This window comes from Pipistrellus kuhlii, unplaced genomic scaffold (genome assembly GCF_014108245.1).
Source record: "Pipistrellus kuhlii isolate mPipKuh1 unplaced genomic scaffold, mPipKuh1.p scaffold_m20_p_5, whole genome shotgun sequence".
NCBI classification, from domain to species: domain Eukaryota; kingdom Metazoa; phylum Chordata; class Mammalia; order Chiroptera; family Vespertilionidae; genus Pipistrellus; species Pipistrellus kuhlii.
Window position 1 is genome coordinate 30,876,608 of NW_023425551.1, and position 19,570 is coordinate 30,896,177.

General features: G+C 47.5%; 1 protein-coding gene across 1 annotated transcript in view; it reads right to left on the reverse strand.

The window, feature by feature from the left end:
- Nucleotides 1–978: 978 nt before the first annotated feature.
- Nucleotides 979–19,570, reverse strand: part of LOC118705545 (coiled-coil domain-containing protein 162-like) — a 66,571-nt gene continuing 47,979 nt past the window's right edge. Inside the window, exons 13-21 of the mRNA XM_045572901.1 lie at nt 17,672–17,821; nt 16,798–16,851; nt 15,862–16,217; nt 13,408–13,606; nt 12,395–12,547; nt 10,452–10,661; nt 7,499–7,619; nt 4,106–4,233; nt 979–1,168 (exon numbers count right to left, since the gene is read on the reverse strand). Coding sequence (XP_045428857.1) covers nt 1,043–1,168; nt 4,106–4,233; nt 7,499–7,619; nt 10,452–10,661; nt 12,395–12,547; nt 13,408–13,606; nt 15,862–16,217; nt 16,798–16,851; nt 17,672–17,821 — 1,497 coding nt within the window. The 3' untranslated portion in view covers nt 979–1,042. The remainder of the gene's footprint in view (nt 1,169–4,105; nt 4,234–7,498; nt 7,620–10,451; nt 10,662–12,394; nt 12,548–13,407; nt 13,607–15,861; nt 16,218–16,797; nt 16,852–17,671; nt 17,822–19,570) is intronic.

Here is a 19,570-nt window from a genome sequence, read left to right on the forward strand (position 1 = left end):
ATCAATATTCCTTTGGATTTTTTGTTTCTTATATATTTCAGAAATAAATTTTTGTCTATGTTTATGTGCATATAGATGTTTAATCCATTTGAAATTCATTGTGTATAGTGTAAGGTGATGATTTAACCCACTTCAGATAGATAGACTCAACCTTCTCCTTAATTATGAAAAGTAATATATATTAAAAAAAATATATATATATATATATATATAAATTTATGCATATAAATATGTTTCTCTGTTCTGTTCCATTCATCTAGTTAGTTATTATTTTACCCAAGATAGATTTTCTTGTCTGAACAAGAAGACGTGGGTTAGAAATTTATAAAAATCTGAAGAGGGTTTTGGTATTTGTAGAGGAACGAAAAACCTGTTAGAGAATGATGTTCTTAAGTGAAACAAATAGAAACAAGGGCTTTGAAATTTATTTGGACTGATCTATTTAAGTTTTCCACTTGTTAGTAAATGCTGCTTAGTAGCAACGTCCTCTCTCCTGACTATTTCATCTAGTCAGTGTTTCTAGAACCCAGATCCTGAGGCTGCTGGATGGCCAGAGGCAAGCTCCACTTGGTAGATATGCAAACCAATGCTTACTTTTTAAAATCTAAGGCCAAATCCTAGTCCTACTTCACCTGGGACATTTGAGGCATAATCATGCCAGTCCTTCTACACTGTCTTCACAGTACTGATAATAAATGTTAGATCAAATGTTTGATGGAGTGTCAAGATCTGTTTGGCTCAGTGGATAGAGCTTGGGGACTGAAGGGTCCCGGGTTTGATTCCGGTCAAGGGCATGTACCTTGGTTGCAGGCACATCCCCAGTGGGGGGGGGGGGGGTGTGTGTGCAAGAAGCAGCTGATCAATGACTCTCTTTCATCGATGTTTCTAACTCTCTATCTCTCTCCCTTCCTCTCTGTACAAAATAAAATATATTAAAAAAACAAAAAAAAAAAACATAAAAAAACAAAGGTTTAATGGAGTTTAGAATCATTTTTATTTATTTAAGTGCTTATAGAAATAGAAGTTGGAAAAGGATTTATGATTACCAGTCAGGTCTAAAGGGGATTCTGGATGGAGCTGTTTGAACTTGAAAAGCTGAAAATTGAACATTTTCTGACACATTGGGTAGGAAGACATCGTCAGTCCTTTTTTTGTATTTAGTAGGTACCTGCAATATAAATATTAAATAGATATTGGAACTTTTGATGAAGATGATGAATTATTATAGCATCATTAAAAGTCACTGTCACTAAAGAGACCAAGATCACTGTCTGATCTGGATTAGGCCATTGAGAAGGCCTTCTTATACATATTTTGCCACTTGTCACAAAGAGGACTGGTGAAGAATGGATCCATCAGTGGAAAGCCATTTCTTCCTAAGGAAAAAAAAGATATCCCATATTTGGAGTAATTAAAAATTCCTTAATGTTTTATCATTTGTGTTAATGCAGTGCTCTTCTTGTTTTAGAAAATAATTGGTGTTCTTACATTCCAGCTATGCATAAATTCCCTTTCAATCTGTCTTTATCTGACTTGTCTCATAGCCTTGCTTCAGAAGTCAGACCTTACATAGATTTGGAGAGGTTCCAAGTAATTTTTTGCCTTTCCTGGGCCTTCGGCTTTATGCATGGGATCTCTATACTGCACACAAGCCGGGCTCCACAGGGTACTTCCTTCATCATTAGGATTTATTTCTGCAGTAGGATAATGTCCCACAATTAGCTTTAGATTATCACACCATCCTTCCAAATCTCTCACACAGAGTGGTCCCCACTAATGCATTTACTTACTTTGCAGTGTTCTGAACCACAAGGTTGTGATCTCCCACGGTAGAAACATTCGCTTTGTGGAGTGAAATGGGGATGGGGTTCATCTTAAAAGCCCTTTGGTCCCATACACACCTAAATGTTGCTTCCTTTTGGAAAAGGCTTTCTCAAAAAAACATAGATATATAGTAGAATTTCACATTTTGGTCAAAGATGACTCCACAGAGATTGGTGAGTCAAGCAAACGGTGGGCATTAATAATGTGGCCCTACTCGGTCAAGGGTCTCAATTGGGTTTGTTCCTGACCTGTTTTTTCCTTCTCTGTGTGTTGCCTCTTAACTGCATGTTTAGAAATACCGCAACAAACCTTTGGTCCAAAAATTAGATGTGAGCCATAGAATTATGAAATATTGTGGCAACCATACTTTGGTATAAACTGCTGTTTGAATTTTAACCGGGCTAAGTCTGGCTCCTGCCTGATTAAACACGGAATACTTACCTCCAGCTTCCAGGTGGAGACCTGGGGGCTAAAGCAATTTTCCCTTGCCTGGGACCAGGACCACAGGAGATTGATTCCCACTGACTCAGTAGCTTCAGGGATAGAAACTGTAGATAACCTTTAGGGTCTAACCGCTGAGCTCTGCTTCTGTGTTATCGGCTATTGCAAGATAGGGCCACATTCCAATGTCCAGCAGGATATGACTAGCATCAACCCTGTGGGCTGACCCCAGTCTTTAGAATGCAGTCTTTAGGATTTAAAATTTAGAACAAAGGAAAATTCTTGTGGTTTGAACCTTTAAAAGGGACTGCCTACCCCTGAAACGGTGCAGTCGTGTGGAGACCGTCTGCGTGTGGTGCTCTCACGGCTGTCCTGGCCAGTTTTTATTTCAATAAATCCTTGCCTGCTTTTTTTAATTAATCATCAGCTTCCGGTGGTCTTATTTTGAACCCAGATTTCAACCCCACAACATTTATACCTTCACAAGTGGCCTTACAAGAGCATATTTTCTCTAACCGAATGATGAAATGTTTTTCTTTAATTTTTCTCAAGGTAAGAGAGAAGGAATTTTTAAAAAATACTTTTTATTTTTCTATTACAGTTGACATTCAATAGTACATGAGTTTCAGGTGTATAGTGTAGTGGTTAGACATTTATATAACTTACGAGGTGATCAACGCCCATAAGTCTAGTACCCACCTGACACCATATGTGGTTATTATAATATTATTGACTACATATTCCCTATGCTGCACTTTACATCCTAGTGGCTATTTTGTAACTACCAATTTGTACTTGGTCATTCCCCTTCACCTTTTTTTGCCCAGTCCTCCTCCCACCTCCTACCTCCCACCTGGCAACCATCAGTTATTTCCTATCTATGCGTTTGTTTCTGTTTTGATTGCTCATTTATTTTGTTCTTTAGAGTCCACATATACCAGTAAGTGAAATCATGTGGCATTTGTCTTTCTCTGAATTCTTTTCACTTAGCATAACACTTAGAATTCTTTAGGTATGTAAATCTTTAGGGGGGAGGAGGAAGTGGGGATGGGCAATCCTGAAAGACATTGGAGCAAAGAGTGTAATGTGTATTCAGGTAGTACAAAGAAGCTGTGGGTGAGGATGTAAATGCTGCTTCACATGAACTAAAAGTTGAAATATTTTTAATAAATCTTCATGTATATGCTACACCTCAAGCTAATATGCATTCCAAGAATTTCTTTGGAGGGCATATTTCTCACGTGTGTTAAACTGACTTCTGAACTCTGTTTTGCTGGGGAACTCAGATAAGGAATCTGATGCTACCGTGTTTTCCCAAAAATAAGACATCCTCCGAAAATAAGACCTAGCGCATGGAAAGACAAGACATCCCCTGAAAATAAGATCTAGCGCAACTTTAGGAGAAAAATTAATATAAGACACTGTCTTATTTGGGGGAAACAGGGTACTATAGTTGATTATTGTAAATGAGTGAAAAAAGGAGAGGAAATTGAGAGGCAGAACATGACTGACTTTTACACGTATTGATTGAACTGTAATTGAGTAAGTGCTCTCAGGCGTACTTATTTCAATATCAGAATTTTATTACTGAGGAGCAATACCATAGAGTAGGAAGCCCTGGGCCCTCTTTCCCTCCACAAATACTGATTCGGCAGCAATTGATGGACAAATCCTATTATCCAGACCTAAGTAAGCACCTACCATAGATAAAATTTTCACATGTAATTTTTAATGTAAGTTTGAAGTGACCCTAAAACCATAACTTCATATCTATGAATATATCTATGAATATATATATAACAATGAATATATATATATATTCAAATTTATCATTACTTACAGTCTTTGGCCTCTGAATCCTTCTTGTTATTTTATTGCCCATAAGACTAGTCTTTAGAAGGTCTTGCTGAGAGTATCTGGATGATGCAGAAGCAGAACTGAGGAAGTACGGAGCCCGGGGTAGAAGGCCTATAATGTTAAAAATGCTAAATTATATCTCTAATTGCAATGTACAGACCTAGATGTAACTCATAAAATTTTAAAGCTTAAAATGGACATATAACCCAGCTTCATTAATTTTGAGTAAAAAATGTCAAAACCTGGATAGAGTCTCTTGCCTAAGGGTAACATAACCAAGTGAACGAGAAGGGGTTCATGGGTGACTTGGACTGTTGTGTGGAGAAGCGGACAGACTGAGAGATCTTCAAGTTGGTAGGATTTAGTCATTAACTGGGTTGGCAGGGTGAGGTAGAAGATCTCCCAGATTTCTGGCTCAAGCAACTGGATAGATGTTAATTTTATTTTACAAAGGATTTTATGATCCTGGCACATACATGCTCAGTAATTGCTGACTACAAGGTTAGAAGGATAGATGTGTGGGAAATGGATAGATGTGTAGCCAGGAAGCAGATAAAGATGAGTTCAAGGTCCCTGAGAAGCTAGGAGAGCATATGGGATCAGGATTGGCCAGAGGAAGGAAAGGGCACCTTTTTCATTTTAACAGCAGTGTGGATGTAGGTAGGCTGGGGACAGGAAGTAGAGGGAGTTTTCACCTGATAGACTTGTAACTTCTTTGTGAAATGGGCGAAAAGGACAATGTCTGAAGGCCTGACGAGACCAGGAATATTTAAAATAATTGCTGCAAAGAGGAGGGAGTAGGCTGACACCATCCTCAGCTCCAGGGGAAAACTGTGTGAACTGAGCAGAAGCCAACCAAGCAGCTTAGTCTCTGTCTTAAGTGCTTTTTTTTTTTTTTTTTTTTTAAATTGGGCACATAGCCTGACCATGTGGCTCAGGAGTTGAGTGGTGACCTGGGAACCAAGAGGTCACCGGTTCGATTCCTGGTCAGGGCACATGCCCAGGTTGGGACTCGATCCCCAGTGGACAGTGCGCAGGAGGCAGCCGATCGATGATGTTTCTATCTCTCTATCCTTCTCCCTTCCTCTTCTAAAAATCAATAATAAAAAAAATGTTTAAAAGTATATATTTAAAATATAAAAATAAATAAAATAGGGCACATAGCCCTGGCCCGTTGTCCCATGCACTGAAAGGTTGCAGGCTCCATTCCCAGTAGGGGTTGTGCGAGAGGCAGCTGATCAAAGTTGCACTCTCACATCAATGTTTCTCTCTCTCCCTCCCTCCCTTCCTCCGCCTCTAAAAAATAAAAATAAAATGAAGAATTGGGTGCAGAGCCCAGTTAGAGCCCAATTATTTTTGTCCCATCTCCACACTCTATTCCTGCCACCCGAGCTTGAACAGGGGATGGAAGCTATGGACTGGTGGGGGGGTGGGGGTGAGGCGGGGAAGGGTAGGCATCTTGCTTCCCAGCATTCCTTTCTGCTCTCAGCATTCTCAGAGCCCAGCGATAGAGAGAACCCAGTCTAAGGAATATTTCCAACCTTCAACAAACTAACTGAAGCCAGTCTACTTCTGACTATCTCACAGTTTTGTGAGTCAGTTGGTTTCCTTTTTATCCCCTGAAGCGTTTTGAGAATTACTGAGCTGGTACAGTGATAGCTCCTCAGGAGTTGCAAGTTCCTAGGGGAATCCATGTTAATGCCAAGTTGGGAGAGTTTGCTCCTTCACCAAGGCTCGGCTTCTGAAGTGGGGAGCAGGGAGGCTGCTGCCGCCCCTGCAGAGAGGAGAGACCTCACTCTGCCCACTGACTCACCCTGTGGCACTGGTGTTGTGGGGGAAAAGAACCTGTCCCCTTGGAGTGCTGGGCACTGAACAGACAGGTATGACCCAGTCCCTCCCCTCTAATGAGTCTACAGATAGGATGTCCTCAGCCAGCCCTCCTCCTGTCATTGCAGAGGGGCACAGATGGGGGCGAGCCTGGGGGGCCTGACTTCTACCTCCGCCTCCTGGGAAAAAGGGTCTCTTCCTCCTGCTATATCCCTAGTCCTGGGAATTAGGTTCCCCCACCTTCCTTATGCCCCGTGGCTCTCCTTTGTAATTACACAGGTGTTGAAGGACAGGGTGGCAGTTACATGACACACATTAACCCAGAAAGGGATCAAAAAGGCAGAGAAACAAAAATCCAGGGCATGTGGAAAGGACAGTGTCATACTCAGGGCCAGTGGCCAAAATAGGGCCCTTGGATGTTCTTGATGTTCTTCCTCTTTGGACTGGGTGGCTGGGGCCAGGGACGCCAGCCTGCTCGCTGTCAGGGCCCAGGCAGCAGGCACAGAGGCAGGGCGAGGGCCCTGGGCTTTACCGACAAGCCCAGCCCTGCTCTCAGTAAACCCAAAGTAACTTGATCTTTGAGACAGATCTTTCTGCTCCAGAAAGGCTGTGTTTTCTCACATCAGCCACACTGGTAAGTAGCCAGCAGGAAACATAAAAGTACAGCACAGGCATGAGAGTGGAGTAACCGGCATTTGCACACTTTAGTGCTGCTATCCTATCTATTCTGTGTGCCAGGCGTGCCTTATGCCATTTAATCCTCACAGTGCCCCTCTGAGGTAGCTATTCCCATTTTACAAAGTGGCTAACTAACTCGTCTAAGGTCACAGAGCTGGAGGTATGGGGGACAGGGTTTGAATCTTGGTTATCTTACTCCAAAGGCCCCGCACTCAATCACCAGGCTACACGGCAGAACAGAAAAGAGGAGGCATGGCTGATCTTAACAAGAGGTGAGCCATGGTGATGGCATTTGGTGATATTTCCGATAGTCAGGGCTCGGAGAGAACCTGGACTTAGTCCTCATCTTATATGGAGGAAGCTAGTGTAAAGACACCCTGGGGTCTGGCATCGGTTCCATGCTGCTTGTGGGCTGCATAGCCCAGAGGACTGTGCTATTTCCATAAAACTCCTCAAGCTCCCAGCACCCAAGAATCAGAGTGGACTTTGTGAATAACATCTCAGAAAGGTGGTCGTTAATATCCCAAGGTACTGAGATGCTTCAAAACCCAGTGAAAGACCCAATGTTCTTAGGGGGTACACTCTAAGCCTCTGCACTCAGTCACCAGGCTACACTCTCCTGGGACCAGTTTTTATGACTGAAACCATTTAATGTAGGATGGCAGTAACTCAAGGGAACTAGAGTAGAAAATTCTGCCTGCAAATCAGAACAAAGGTTTATTCATTCATGTATCGTTCACTCATTCAACAAGCATCGTGGCGTACCCACTCAATAGCCCCTGAGTAGTTATGGCTAATCCCTGGGACCCTCCTTCACCTCTGACCCGGGGCCCTGGGGGCTTGTTCTGGCCAGAGCAGTGCCTGTGCTTACCTCCGGGTGAGCTCATCGGGACCGAGGACCTCGCAGCGGCAGTAAGCTGACTCCGGAGCTCTTCCACGCGCTGGAAAGCGGCCAGCTTCACGCTGCGCTCCTGGGCGAGCTGCCTTCTCATCTGAGGGGAAAGTGCTTGGGAAGCGGAGGTGCTTTTTGGTGCTGCGTACGTTAGTTCCTCGGCTTCCTGAGGGGAGTGTGGGTCCAGGCCACCCCGGAATACAAGTCTTCACGAGTCCTGGTCAGGCTGCACTCGGCCTTGTGAGCATCAAGAGCTCAAGGAAGGCCAGGAACTGAACCAAAAAGGAGCAGAGGCAGCCCTGGGAATCCCTTATTACCTTATAAAGTCAGGTGCTTAATCACAAACTTATGTCTTTTATGTTTATTTTACCAGGGGGAGGGGGGGGAAGAGGACCTTGGAGGCCAAGCCGTGCACCTGCCCCAAGGACCCGGGTGCAGGAGCCCCTGCACGGTTTCAAGCAGAGGAAAGCCGATCGCTCCCAGCCCCCTGTGCTCGGCTCGGCTCCTCGCCTCAGGGGAGCCGGAGGCCCTGATGGAAGGCCCACACTCGGAGGCAACCTCTGTGTTTACTCCCTGCACAGCTGACTCACGGCTCCTGGCCCGCGAGTCCCTGGGTCCACAGTGCACCTCCTCTGCACAGATCACGGACAGTATTTCTTTGAAAATTTATTTTTATTATTGCCTAGGTTTTTTATGATAAAAAAGTAATAGCCTTGGCTGGTTTGGCTCAGTGGATAGAGTGTCGTCCTGCTGACTGAAGGGTCCCCAGTTGGATTCCGGTCAAGGACACATGCCCGGGCTGTGGGCTCGGTCTCCAGTAGAGGGTGTGCAGGAGGCAACCGATCAATGATTCTCTCTCATCATTGATGTTTCTGTGTGTCTCTCTCTCCCTTCCTCTCTGAAGTCAATAAAAAAGTAATAATAGTTCAGTGGTTTGAATGGTGTCCCCCCCATAATCAATGTCCACCTAGAACCTAAAAATGTGATCTTATTTGGAAAGAGTCTTTGCGGATGTAACTAAGTTAAGATGAAGTCATGCTGGTAAGGATGGACCTAGTTCCAATGACTGGTGTCCTTGTAGGAAGAGAAGAGGGTTCATACACACACAGGGAGACATACAGGTGAAGCCCAGGTGTCAAGGGAGGCAGAGAGTAGAGTGAGGTAGCTACAAGGCAAGGAACGCCAAGGGTTGCAGGCAAGCCCCGGCAGCTAGAAGGAACAGATGCTTCCTCCAAGCCTTCTAACGGAACAGGACACCTTGATTCAGACTCCTGGCCTCCGAAACCGTGGGAGAACGAATTCCTGATGTTTCCAGCCACCCAGTTTGTGGTAATTTGTTACGGCAGCCTCTCAAACGCATACACATGCTAATCTCAAAAATTCCACGGTATGTTTAATTTCTGTCTCTAGACACGCAGCCAAAGGCCCCTAACCTTGCAGAGCTGTGACCATAGGCTTGTCTTGCAAATGGTAAGGGTGGTGGTTCCTTGTACTTTGACTTCTGCAGAGGATCAGATCCTCAGAGCTAGGAAAACGTCCTAATATAAATTAGGCCGAAGGTTCCTCTATGGACTGTGGGGATTTGTGTGGGGTCCTCATTATCCACGAGGGGCTGGGGAGCCAGGGGAACGTGTTTGTAGCTCTTCCACGCGCTGGAAAGCGCCCAGCTTCACGCTGCGCTCCTGGGCAAGCTGCCCTCTCACCTGAGGGGAGAGTGCTTGGGAAGCGGAGGTGCTTTTTGGTGCTGCGTACGTTAGTTCTCAGGCCTCCTGGGGAGAGTGTAAGCCCAGGCCAACCCAGGAATGTAAGTCTTCCTCAGCCAGGCCTGGCTAAACCAATTGGAAAAATATTAGCAAAGGAAAGAAACATGCTTAATAATGTGTCCGCACTTCCCACCTCCACTTCATCGAGGTTAGTGCAGTGACTTACCCAAGGTCACACAACCAGTTAGTGGCAGAGTCAGGATTTGAAGCCAGGTCGGTCTACCTACTTCCAAAGCTGTCCACCTTCATATTCCCAACAAAAAGACAAACAGCTGATATTTATAGACAGCTGTGCCAGTCCCTGTTCTAAGTGCTTCATTTGAATGACCTCATTTAATCCTCCCCCAAACCCCATAAGGTGAGTACATTATTCTCCGTTGCACCAATGAGGAAACTAGAGCCATAGACCTTATCCAAAGCCACACAGCTGGGGTTTGGGGTGCGAACCAAGCAGTCTGTGCCCTAAATGACTTCCCCAGGAGCAGGAGGTAGGCAAGGACATGCCTGGTCTCCAAGATGGGTCCAAGTCTGCCCCTGGAAGTCAAGGTTAGCGGTAGATTAAAGAAACCACTGCTGCCCAGCCGGCATGGCTCAGGGATTGAGGGTTGACCTGTGAACAGGAAGATTGAGGTTCGATTCCTATCCAGGGCATATGCCTGGGCTGTGGGCTCGATCCCTGACGTGGGGTGTGCAGGATTAAATGAGGCAATTCAAATGAAGCACTTGGATTCTCTCTCATCATTGACGGTTCTATTCCTCTCTCCCTCTCTTTTCCTCTCTGAAATAAATAAAAATATATTAAAAGGCTCTCGCAGGAATCCATCCTCCATAATACTTGTTGCTTTTGCATGATTTTTTTCTAAAGGATACCTGGTTCAAGGCAAGGATTAGAACCAGGTGGGAACGTGTTTTTCAAGTGGGTTACAAAGGCGCCAAGATCCTGGGCTTTGCGGTAGGCAAGTCATCATCTCTCACATAAGCAGCTTGAACAATCAATCGCCCAGGGTGGGCATAAATATTTCCATTTCCTGGTGGTCCCAGAAGTGACGACAGTGAAGGAGCACTGCCTTCGGGGGCATGAGAGGCATGGAAAAGACAGGAAGAGGGACCGGTTCTGCTGTGGCAGCCTGACCCGCTTCCCAGTGGTGGCTCCCTCTCACTGGAGTTACCTGCTGGAGTTCTCGCTCTGTTTTCCTCCTCTGGAGCTGGCCCCGTCTAGCAGCCCGCTCGGCCTCTTCAGCAAGGAGCTGCAGGTGCTGTTCCTTTTGCTCCACATCTTCCAAGAGCCTCTCCATGCTGGAGGTTTTCAGTAAATCCAGCTGCTGCCGGTGGAGAGATTCCTGGGTCATTTTGTGTTCCAACTCTTTCAGCAACCGAGCCTGAGGAAGGAAAAGGCCAAAGGAAATGAGAAAGGCACAAGTTCTTCTCAGCACAAGGCAGGGATTTAGAAGTTGGGGGGACCTCCATTAGGGCCGGGGCAGAACTGTGTGGAGTGTTCCTCCGGTCAGGGTACGACAGCCCAGCTGCAACACTATCAGGAGGTGGGCGTGGCGTTTACTTTGAGCCTCAAGGCGACAGTCAGAACAAACACAAGACAAAATAATAGCAATCATGGCCAAGCAAGTGATAATGCCACTATCCAGCCACACCAGATCAAATAACTTGGTCTTTTAATACCAGAATTTGATGATAATGTGTACGTTACTTAGCTTATTAACCAAATAGTTCTATCTATCATAAACGGCAGCTGTAACATCATTGAGCATTTATCACGAGAGAGCGGGGGTAAGCTGGGGAGACAGGTGATCCAAGACATGCAATGAGTGGGGAGGGAGGGCCTACCCTGGCCTTCACATGGGTTTCCAAAATAGCCTCGGGGAAGCCAGATTCCAGATGGTTAAAGAAGGAAACAGTAGTCATAATTTGGTTCTGTTCTGAAATTATTCTAATCAATAGCACCATATGGTCAGCCTTTAATTAACAATGACTAATACAGCAGGTCTTCGAGTAACATTGTTTTGTCCAACATCATTTCATTATAACGTCGATGAGATGCTGTTAAGACTTAAATCTTTTTTCTTTTTTTTTTTAATATATATTTTACTGATTTTTTACAGAGAGGAAGGGAGAGAGATAGAGAGCTAGAAACATCGACGAGAGAGAAACATCAACCAGCTGCCCCTTGCACACCCCCTACCGGGGATCTGCCTGTAACCAATGTACATGCCCTTGACCAGAATCGAACCTGGGACCTTTCAGTCCTCAGACCGACGCTCTACCGCTGAGCCAAACCGGTTTTGGCAGGACTTAAATCTTGCTTCTATCCATTAGCCCATGCTAACATTGCTTTTGCTATGCATGGTTTTGCTTAAAGTTGCAGAACCTATCAATGATGTGAAGTGAGGGCTTACTATAACTTGTATGGTGACTTTACATAATTATACACCGTGATCACCTGCTGTACAATGGTGGAGGAAGTAGAATCCAAAAGGAGCAAATCATATTTCTTGGTTTAAACATGCCCAGCTTTCTCAGGCTGTTATTGAAAAGTAGCCGTTCTCTCTCTAAACCCGGGGTCTCTGCTCCATGCTCAGAGGGTCAGCACAGTTATTAGGAAACACTGTCATTTTTGTGCCCGTCCCTACTAAGCAGCAGAAACGTCTGAAATGAAGACTTGGCGTGGGTCATCAGGAAAGGACCGGAAGTTCTGCTTGGGGCCTAATGCTGACAGCTGGCCACACTCTGATGGAAGCGTGCTTGGAAGATGAAAGGATCGGATTCAAGGCAGAGACCCAGACCTCTTGGGTGAAAAGATCATCAGAGAACCATGCCCCCAACCCCCACCCCCTTAAAAAATAATCTTTTGTATAAGTAACATTTCACCATCTAAGCCAAATATGAACACGAATGAAAGCCTTTTGGCCACTGGTTTCTCTCCTTTCCAGCTCACTTGGTTTCTGGGCTGGAAAGGAGGGAGAAGGAAGGCGAGACCCCAGCCATCTCTCTCTCTGGCCGCGCCCTCTGCTTGTGAGGAGCCTGGTGACTGCCAGGCAGCACCAGCGGCCTCCAGGGGCCACACTCAGCTTTGCCCAGCCGGTCCGGGCTCCGATACCTGGCTCTCCTGCTGCTCGCACATCCTCACGTTGCCGGCCTGAGCCCGGGCCAGGGCCTGCCTCAGGGCCAGTAGCTGTTGGCGAAATAAAACCACTTCTTGTTCTGCCATCAGCTTGGCGCTCACACACTCCTTTTTACTTTGTGCAGCCTCCTGTGGACACCCCAAACACAGTGAGACAGGAAATGAGTGTCCTTCCCACTTCAGCTTCATGCTCAGCCTCAGAGCCACCCGCCACCCGCCATCCGCCACCCGCCACCCGCTGTTCTTTCAGAGGCTGAGGTAAGGCAGCAGAGGACAGACCAGAGGGAAGACTTTCAATTTACCTTAACGCGGATTTCCCACTTATGACAGTGTTACTTCATTTCCCTCAGACAAGCATGTTTAAAACCCTCAAAGATTTGAAGCTTTTTGTTTTGTTTTGTTTATTTGTTAATCCCCACCCAGGGATATTTTCCCCATTGATTTTTTAGAAAGAGCGGAAGGGGATGAGGGAGAGAGAGAGAGGGAGAAGTATCCACGTGAGAGGGACACATCGATGGGCACCTCCCCCACGTGCCCCGGGATCCAACCAGCACCTGAGGTACTGCCCTCGATCCCCAGCGAATCACGCCTTTGTAAAAGGTGACCCTTTGTAAAAGGTGAAAGATTTATGCGATCTAAAAGGAGAAACCAGAGTATAAACCCGTGACCCTTCGGTGCGTAGGCGGACACTCTAACCTCGGTGCCAAGCTGGCCAGGGCTGAAGCGCTTTGCAGAGTGCTGCCTCAAGCCTCTGTAAAGTCTCTCCTCATATTTTCCCTTTCCTCGCTCTAAACTTTGATCTGTGTTCCCATTTGCTTCTTTGCCCTTTGCTTCTGGCTCTTTCCTATTTCTCTTGAGGCTCTGACATAGCCCGTTCCCTGGAAAAATGCTCTACTGTCGGATCCTTTAAGATGGTCAGAGCAGCTGCAGTCCAGCCCCCCTCAGCCCACCCCCGTGGCCAGGCCTCCCCCCCTCCCCCAATCGCTCACCTTCTGGGCCCTGCTCAGCTGGCCCTGGAAGCGAGCCTGCTGCACAGCCAGCCTCCAGCGGCCCAGGCGCCTGGCTTTGCACACCAGGGCGGCCAGGCTGCAGTTCTCCTGCTCCAAGTCCCGCAGCTGCTCCTGTGAAGAAGGCTGAGTTTCAGAAAAGGCGGCGGCCCCCAGCCCTCTTCTTGGGAGAGCGTGAACCCTAACGTCAGAAACATGCCTTCCAGAAGACAGCACAATTGTGCCCTTTTAATAAGCCTAGCGCACTCCCAGGGGAACCCGCCTGGAATGCAGAGTGAGCGGTGGGGTCAGATGCTGGAGGGAGTGCTGATATCCCGTTGCTAAGTGAAATCACATACTTTGGCTGCGCTCTCTTTCCTTCCTTCATCGGGTCTGGCCGAGCCCCATTTTTTCTTTAGGTCCTTCATGTGATCCATCCATTCTGCTCTCACTTCGCTGATGAGCTCACACACTTTCTGGATCAAATTAAGCTGATTCTCACGCAACTTCTCCTGCAAATCGCAGACTCAGGTTCAGGAAGGGCAGTAGGGGAAGGGTGCTTTTTGCCTTCCAAAATGCAACTTTCAGAAATAATTTCACACGAAAAAGAGCACCCACCCACCCAATAATTTATTTCATCAGGGATTACCTGGATGTCGCTCTAGCAGCCCCGTTAGTGTGGTCTTCAACCCGCAGAGCTTCACCACCTAAGAGCCTGCCTGGCTGTCTGACACCAAGGCAAGGTGAGTGGGCAGAAGGTGGGAGATCACAGATGGAAAACTGTCCCACACACCCAAGTGGTTACTTAGATATTTAAAGCTAAGGATTAAAAAAAAAAAAAAAAAAAAAAAAAAAAATATATATATATATATATATATATATATATATATATATATATATATATATATATATGTATTATTGATTTCAGAGAGGGAGGGAGAGAAAGAAACTTCAGTGATGAGAGAGAATCATTAATTAGCTGCCCCTTATCGACCCCACTCTGGAGATCGAGCTTGCAACTCAGGCATGTGCCCTGGCTGGGAATCGAACCATGACTTTCTGGTTCATAGGTCGATGCTCAGTCACTGAGCCATGCCAGCTGAGCTAAATTTAGTTGTTGTTTTTTTTTTTTGTTATCAGGTTGACTCAGCAGAATCTGACCTGATAAAACACGGTGGATTAGTCACTAACGGGGAAGGCCATTAAAAATAAATAGCGCAGAGGAAGGAACCAGGCTGGCTGCTTCCTAGTGAGGCTCCAGCAGAAATCTCACCAATAAGCAGCCTGTTCAGAACAGCTTATGGTGAAGTGACTGGATCACTGGTAACCCAAGGCTTTTCAGTTAAAGGTGAGAGGGGGGAGTCTTCTCACCTTTGAACCCCTTCCCTGGAGAGGACGGTAGGAGGAGAGTGCCCAGCTGGGAGCCACACAGGGAGCCCGGCTGCTGGCCACACCACAAAGCTTCACCACCTTCTTGAGACCTTGGGGTGGAGCAGGGACTTCCCCGTCAGTGACTAATCCACAGTGTTTTATCAGGTCAGATTCTGCCGAGTCAACCCGATGGCAGAATTTGGGGAGTGGGGGAGGGCTCATAGAACTAGTTTAGCCTGGGAGAAGCACTGAATCCACTTTCTGTCTAGGAATTGGGCAGAAGCTACAAAGAACTTAAAAGGCATTTTCAACAATTTCACACTCGGAAGATGGCTTAGCGGATTCCAGCCATCACCGTCTGCTCACCCCTCCCCTGCAATGTCAGGCCCACGCATTTTGGCTTTGATCCTTTAATACTTGCAAGCACTGGTACTCCTGTGGGCCCTTCACAAGTCAGAGGGATTCCCTACCCTCTCTGGAATGACCAGGCCAGGGTGGAGCATCCGTAGAAGCTCCTCTCAGTGTAATAAGTGGGGGACAGGCAGCGCTGGGCTCCCCGGAGAGATAGGTAAGGACCTGCTGGGGCTGGCTCTGAGAATGTCTGATGGCTCCGGGGAGGGGGGCAGTGGACTGGAGGGCGGTGGGTTTGAACTGAACTTTGTACCGTGGGACAGCTGGCCCAGGCTCTGCGACAACCCGCTTAGGCACGCAGGCCTCCATCTACAGCTGCTCAGGCGTCAGGAGACGGTGACAGGCCTCCTCAGCGCTGTGAGCACACGGGCACCCATCACTCCTCTCCCAGCGGGCCTCACCCACGGGCCAGCCGCTCCCTGATACCGATGGTAGCGAAAGGCTGGTGGGCATTTTGAGGGCTGGAAAGATCTCGAAAGACGATCCAGATTCTGAATCTGCCCAGCAAGCTTTCTGAAGGTGCCTGCTGCTACCTCCCCTGGGGTCTGGCTGGGCCCGAGGGCATGTCCTCTGATGTTTGGATGCTCACACTTAACAGACATTGGAGAAGACTCCCCCCCCACTTCTTCCCTCATCTGGCAGGAGCGTGAGGAAAAGAGAAAATTTCTAATTTACCTAAAGCTCAGTGTCTGTTCTGGTAAAATAACGACAACCCATCGCTGATTCGTTCTCTGTAGAGAAAGCTGAGCTGGAGGATTCTCATGACCATCCTGTCGTCTCAATAGTTCCGGGTGCAGCCCCCGTGGGGTCAGCTGTACCCGCTCCCCACAGGGCTGCCCTGGTGTCCGACCCAGGTCACTTACTTTCATCTGTAAACAACCCGTGAACAACGTTTTGACCAAATCTTCATATTCTTCTTGCACTTCTTTTCTGATTTGCTTTTCGAGGTTCAGATTCCCCTCTTCCAAGTCCGCGAGTCGGGCTCTCAGAGCAGTGATTTCCATGATCATGTCGTGGCTGAGCTCTGCAACCTAGCGGCAGAAACACCCGCTTTGAACGGAAGATGGTTTGGGAACTCCACGCGGCCACTCCAGTGTGGAGAAGGTGAGTGTCCTGTCGTGCAAACGTGGGTGGGAGGATCTGGGTGGGTGGGAGGGTCAGAGAACAGTACCAGACACAGTCGGTGTTCAGTAAAAGGCTGCTGAATGAACAGCCCCAGAAGATACACCAGTTAACTGCTTTTCATTTGGAGGAGAGATTTCAACTATCTTGGCCTCCATGTCCACACTGGCCTTCCCTGGACATTTCAGCCTAAATACCTCTCCTTCTTTGGAATTGCACCTTCACTGGCCTCAAAAGAAAACAAACAACCCTTCTCTCCCAAACGCGAAAGTAACAACAAAAAGGAAAAAATAAAAAAAACAAAAAAAACAAACAAACACAAAAAATACCGAATAAAACAAACAAAAAGCCCACATTGCTTAAAAAGTGAACGCCAGCCCTTGGGTGTTTCTGCAGCCCACCCTCATTGGGAGTCCCGGGCGTGGCTACTGCTGGGATTGCAGAATTGAGAAATGGAGGAGAGAAACTTTTTAGTCATAACCAACCTACCAGACCGGCATTATCTTCAGGTGGACTCTGACTTCTTCTTAAAATATCCAATTCCTGAAGAGAAGAAAGCAGTGCGCGAGTAAACTCAAACACGTTTTCTTCCAACGCTGGCACAGTTCAGTACCACAAGCTCCAGACACTTCCGATTTGTGTTCCTGGAGCTTCATTTAGATCCTCGGACCCCACTCAGAGCCAGGATGCCCAGTCCAGCATCAAAAGCCAGCACCCACTCGCAGGTGTCCACACTGACACAGAGGACTCAGCCGAGGGGATCAGCCACGCGGGGGACCAAAGCCAAGACTCATTATTTGATATTTTAATGCTTCCGTTGTTCAGACCATTGCACTTTTTTTTTTTTAGGTATACACTAAAATTACACTGAACCTCCAATGCAACCCATTTCAAAAAGAGTGCAATCTAGATAGGACAGAAGAAATGATTCTTGGGGCCTCATTTTAAGGAAGCCTCGTCATGATTCCCATGATGTGCGTCCTGAAGATGCATTGACTCAAGGATCCTGGCTTCTCTGCTGGACCAGAACAGCACGAGGCGCCTTGTGTTTGTCCAGGGTGGGAAGGTCAGCTATGCCTCGTCCCTGGGGGCCAGCTCCTTAGTTGCTCACCTCTTATCATATTCCCCACTGGACACCTCCAACCCACACAACCCCCTCTTGCTGGGGCCATCCCCTTTGTGGCTGAGAATACCAGCAGGAGAAAAATGAGCCAACGAGAAGAGAAATTTGGAGCGTGCCATCCACCCTGAGTTCTTACATAAAAACACCTCTCCCCACCCTCTGTCTTACTTTCTTCTTCAGAGTGATCCTGGGCCTCCCTTCCTCCACCTTCCCCATTGCTTCTGGTCTTGGGCGACATACCTGCTCCTTCTGACAGAGCTTCAGCCTCACATGTTCCAGCACATGCTCGTAACACATGGGGTAGCTCTCGAAGTTGCTGCGTTCCCTTGCCATCACATCACACCCCAGAGCAAGGAGACAGGCCTCCAGGTGGTCTTTCCTGAACGTGATCTGTAAAGGATCACGTGATCAGCAGAGCAGCCTCATCATGCCCGGGCTCATGGTTCGGCTGCCTGGGCTCCCTGAGCCATTTCCCTTTCTCCTCCTTCAAAAAGCGCCAGCTCTCGCCTCTCTTTCAGGTCTGCTCTCAAGACGCGCAGGGCCAGGGACAAGAATACAAGTGGAAGCCCACGTACCATATGTGTAAGTACACTGAATATTTAGAAGTTATACGTCAAACTAACAAACCATTGAAATAAAAATATTTAATTCTCCAACTTTGGAAAATAGACTATCAAAAATGATTTGGGAGGCAACGCTTGGATTTATCATTCTTGGACTCCTCTGAGTTCTATGCTGAAATGTGGTGATCTGTGGGGAGATACCCCCACCCAAGTTTACAGTAACGACCCCCCATCTCTTCTCCTTCCGGCCTCCCATCACACTGCAGAGGACCCTTGCCTGGAAGCAGACAATCCAGCCCTCCACGCCCATACACAGCTGCCCCGGACCACCCCTCAGGCCAGGTGCATGCGCTGGCAGTGAGGTCCTCTCTCCCTCTGGGGAGGATGGTCTGGGGAAGAAGCCCTGGACTCAGGGAGCTCCAGGGTCCCAGGCACTTGCGTGTGGTCTGGAAGGAAGGCCGGGGCTCTGAGTGCATGTCCCCCGGCTGTGTGGATTTTTCACTCTGGGGAAGGGAGGGGCTGGACAAAAGCCAGAGGGCCCTCTGAAGGATGATGCATCTGGCAGTCCCTCTTCCTCTGGCTGAAGGGCCTACTCTTCACTCTCGGAGCAGTCCATTCCCTCCCTCTTTCCAAAAGACTGGGCACCCTTCTGAGGGGGCGGCCATTAGGAACAGAGGAAATGTCCACCCCTCCAAGGGAGGCTTCCATTCTGGCTCTGGGGAGAAGCGGGATCCAGTGTGTGGCAGGGTGGACAGACGTACCTGACTAGGGCCCGTATGTCTATGGGAGTGCTTATGTGTGTCTACATCAGTGATGCGTCTGTGTGCATTTGAGGACGTGTGAGTGTGTGTCTGTTTCTCTCTGTCTATCTCTCTCTGTATCAGTGCCTCTGTGTCTGGGTGTGTCCCTCTAGGAGTGTCAGTGAGTGTGTCTGTGTGTATCTGAGGGTTTTTGGGGGCCCGCTCTCCGAGGCAGGGTCAGCCTTCACGCTACAGGAGCGTTGTCTGTGACGCTTCCAGGGCCTGGAGGGCTCCGGGCTCGCGGGCAGCCTGCTGCAGAAACCAGGCTGTCCTCCAGCCTGGGGAGGTCCCCTGGCTCTGGTTCAATTGCCCGGGTGAGGCTCAGGACACCATCCTATCATTGCCCCCATGGACCTCCGGAGGAAGTCAGGCAGGCTTTGCCAAGGCAAGTGACTGAGGCAAACTAGCTGACATGGCAAACAGTAATAAACCCCAGACTGATGGCGTGAGGAGAGTGGACTGCTCACCACTGCTGACGGGAAGGGAAATTGGTGGTGTTTTGGAGGGCAGACTAGCAGTATCTACGAAACATTTTAAAAATGTTTGTGCCCTTTGACCTAATAACTCCTCCTCTAGCCACTTATCTTTAAGGAATAAACGTTACACACAAAAATGTAGGTAAGCAGAGGTTGTTTGTAGTAGCCTCTCTAGCATAAAAGAAAAACAGAAACAATCTAAAGTACCTAATAATGGGAAACAGGTAGACTTCATCTCACCCATCAATCTGATGAATACAAAACAGCCACCAAAATCGTGCTGTGGACATATGTTTACTG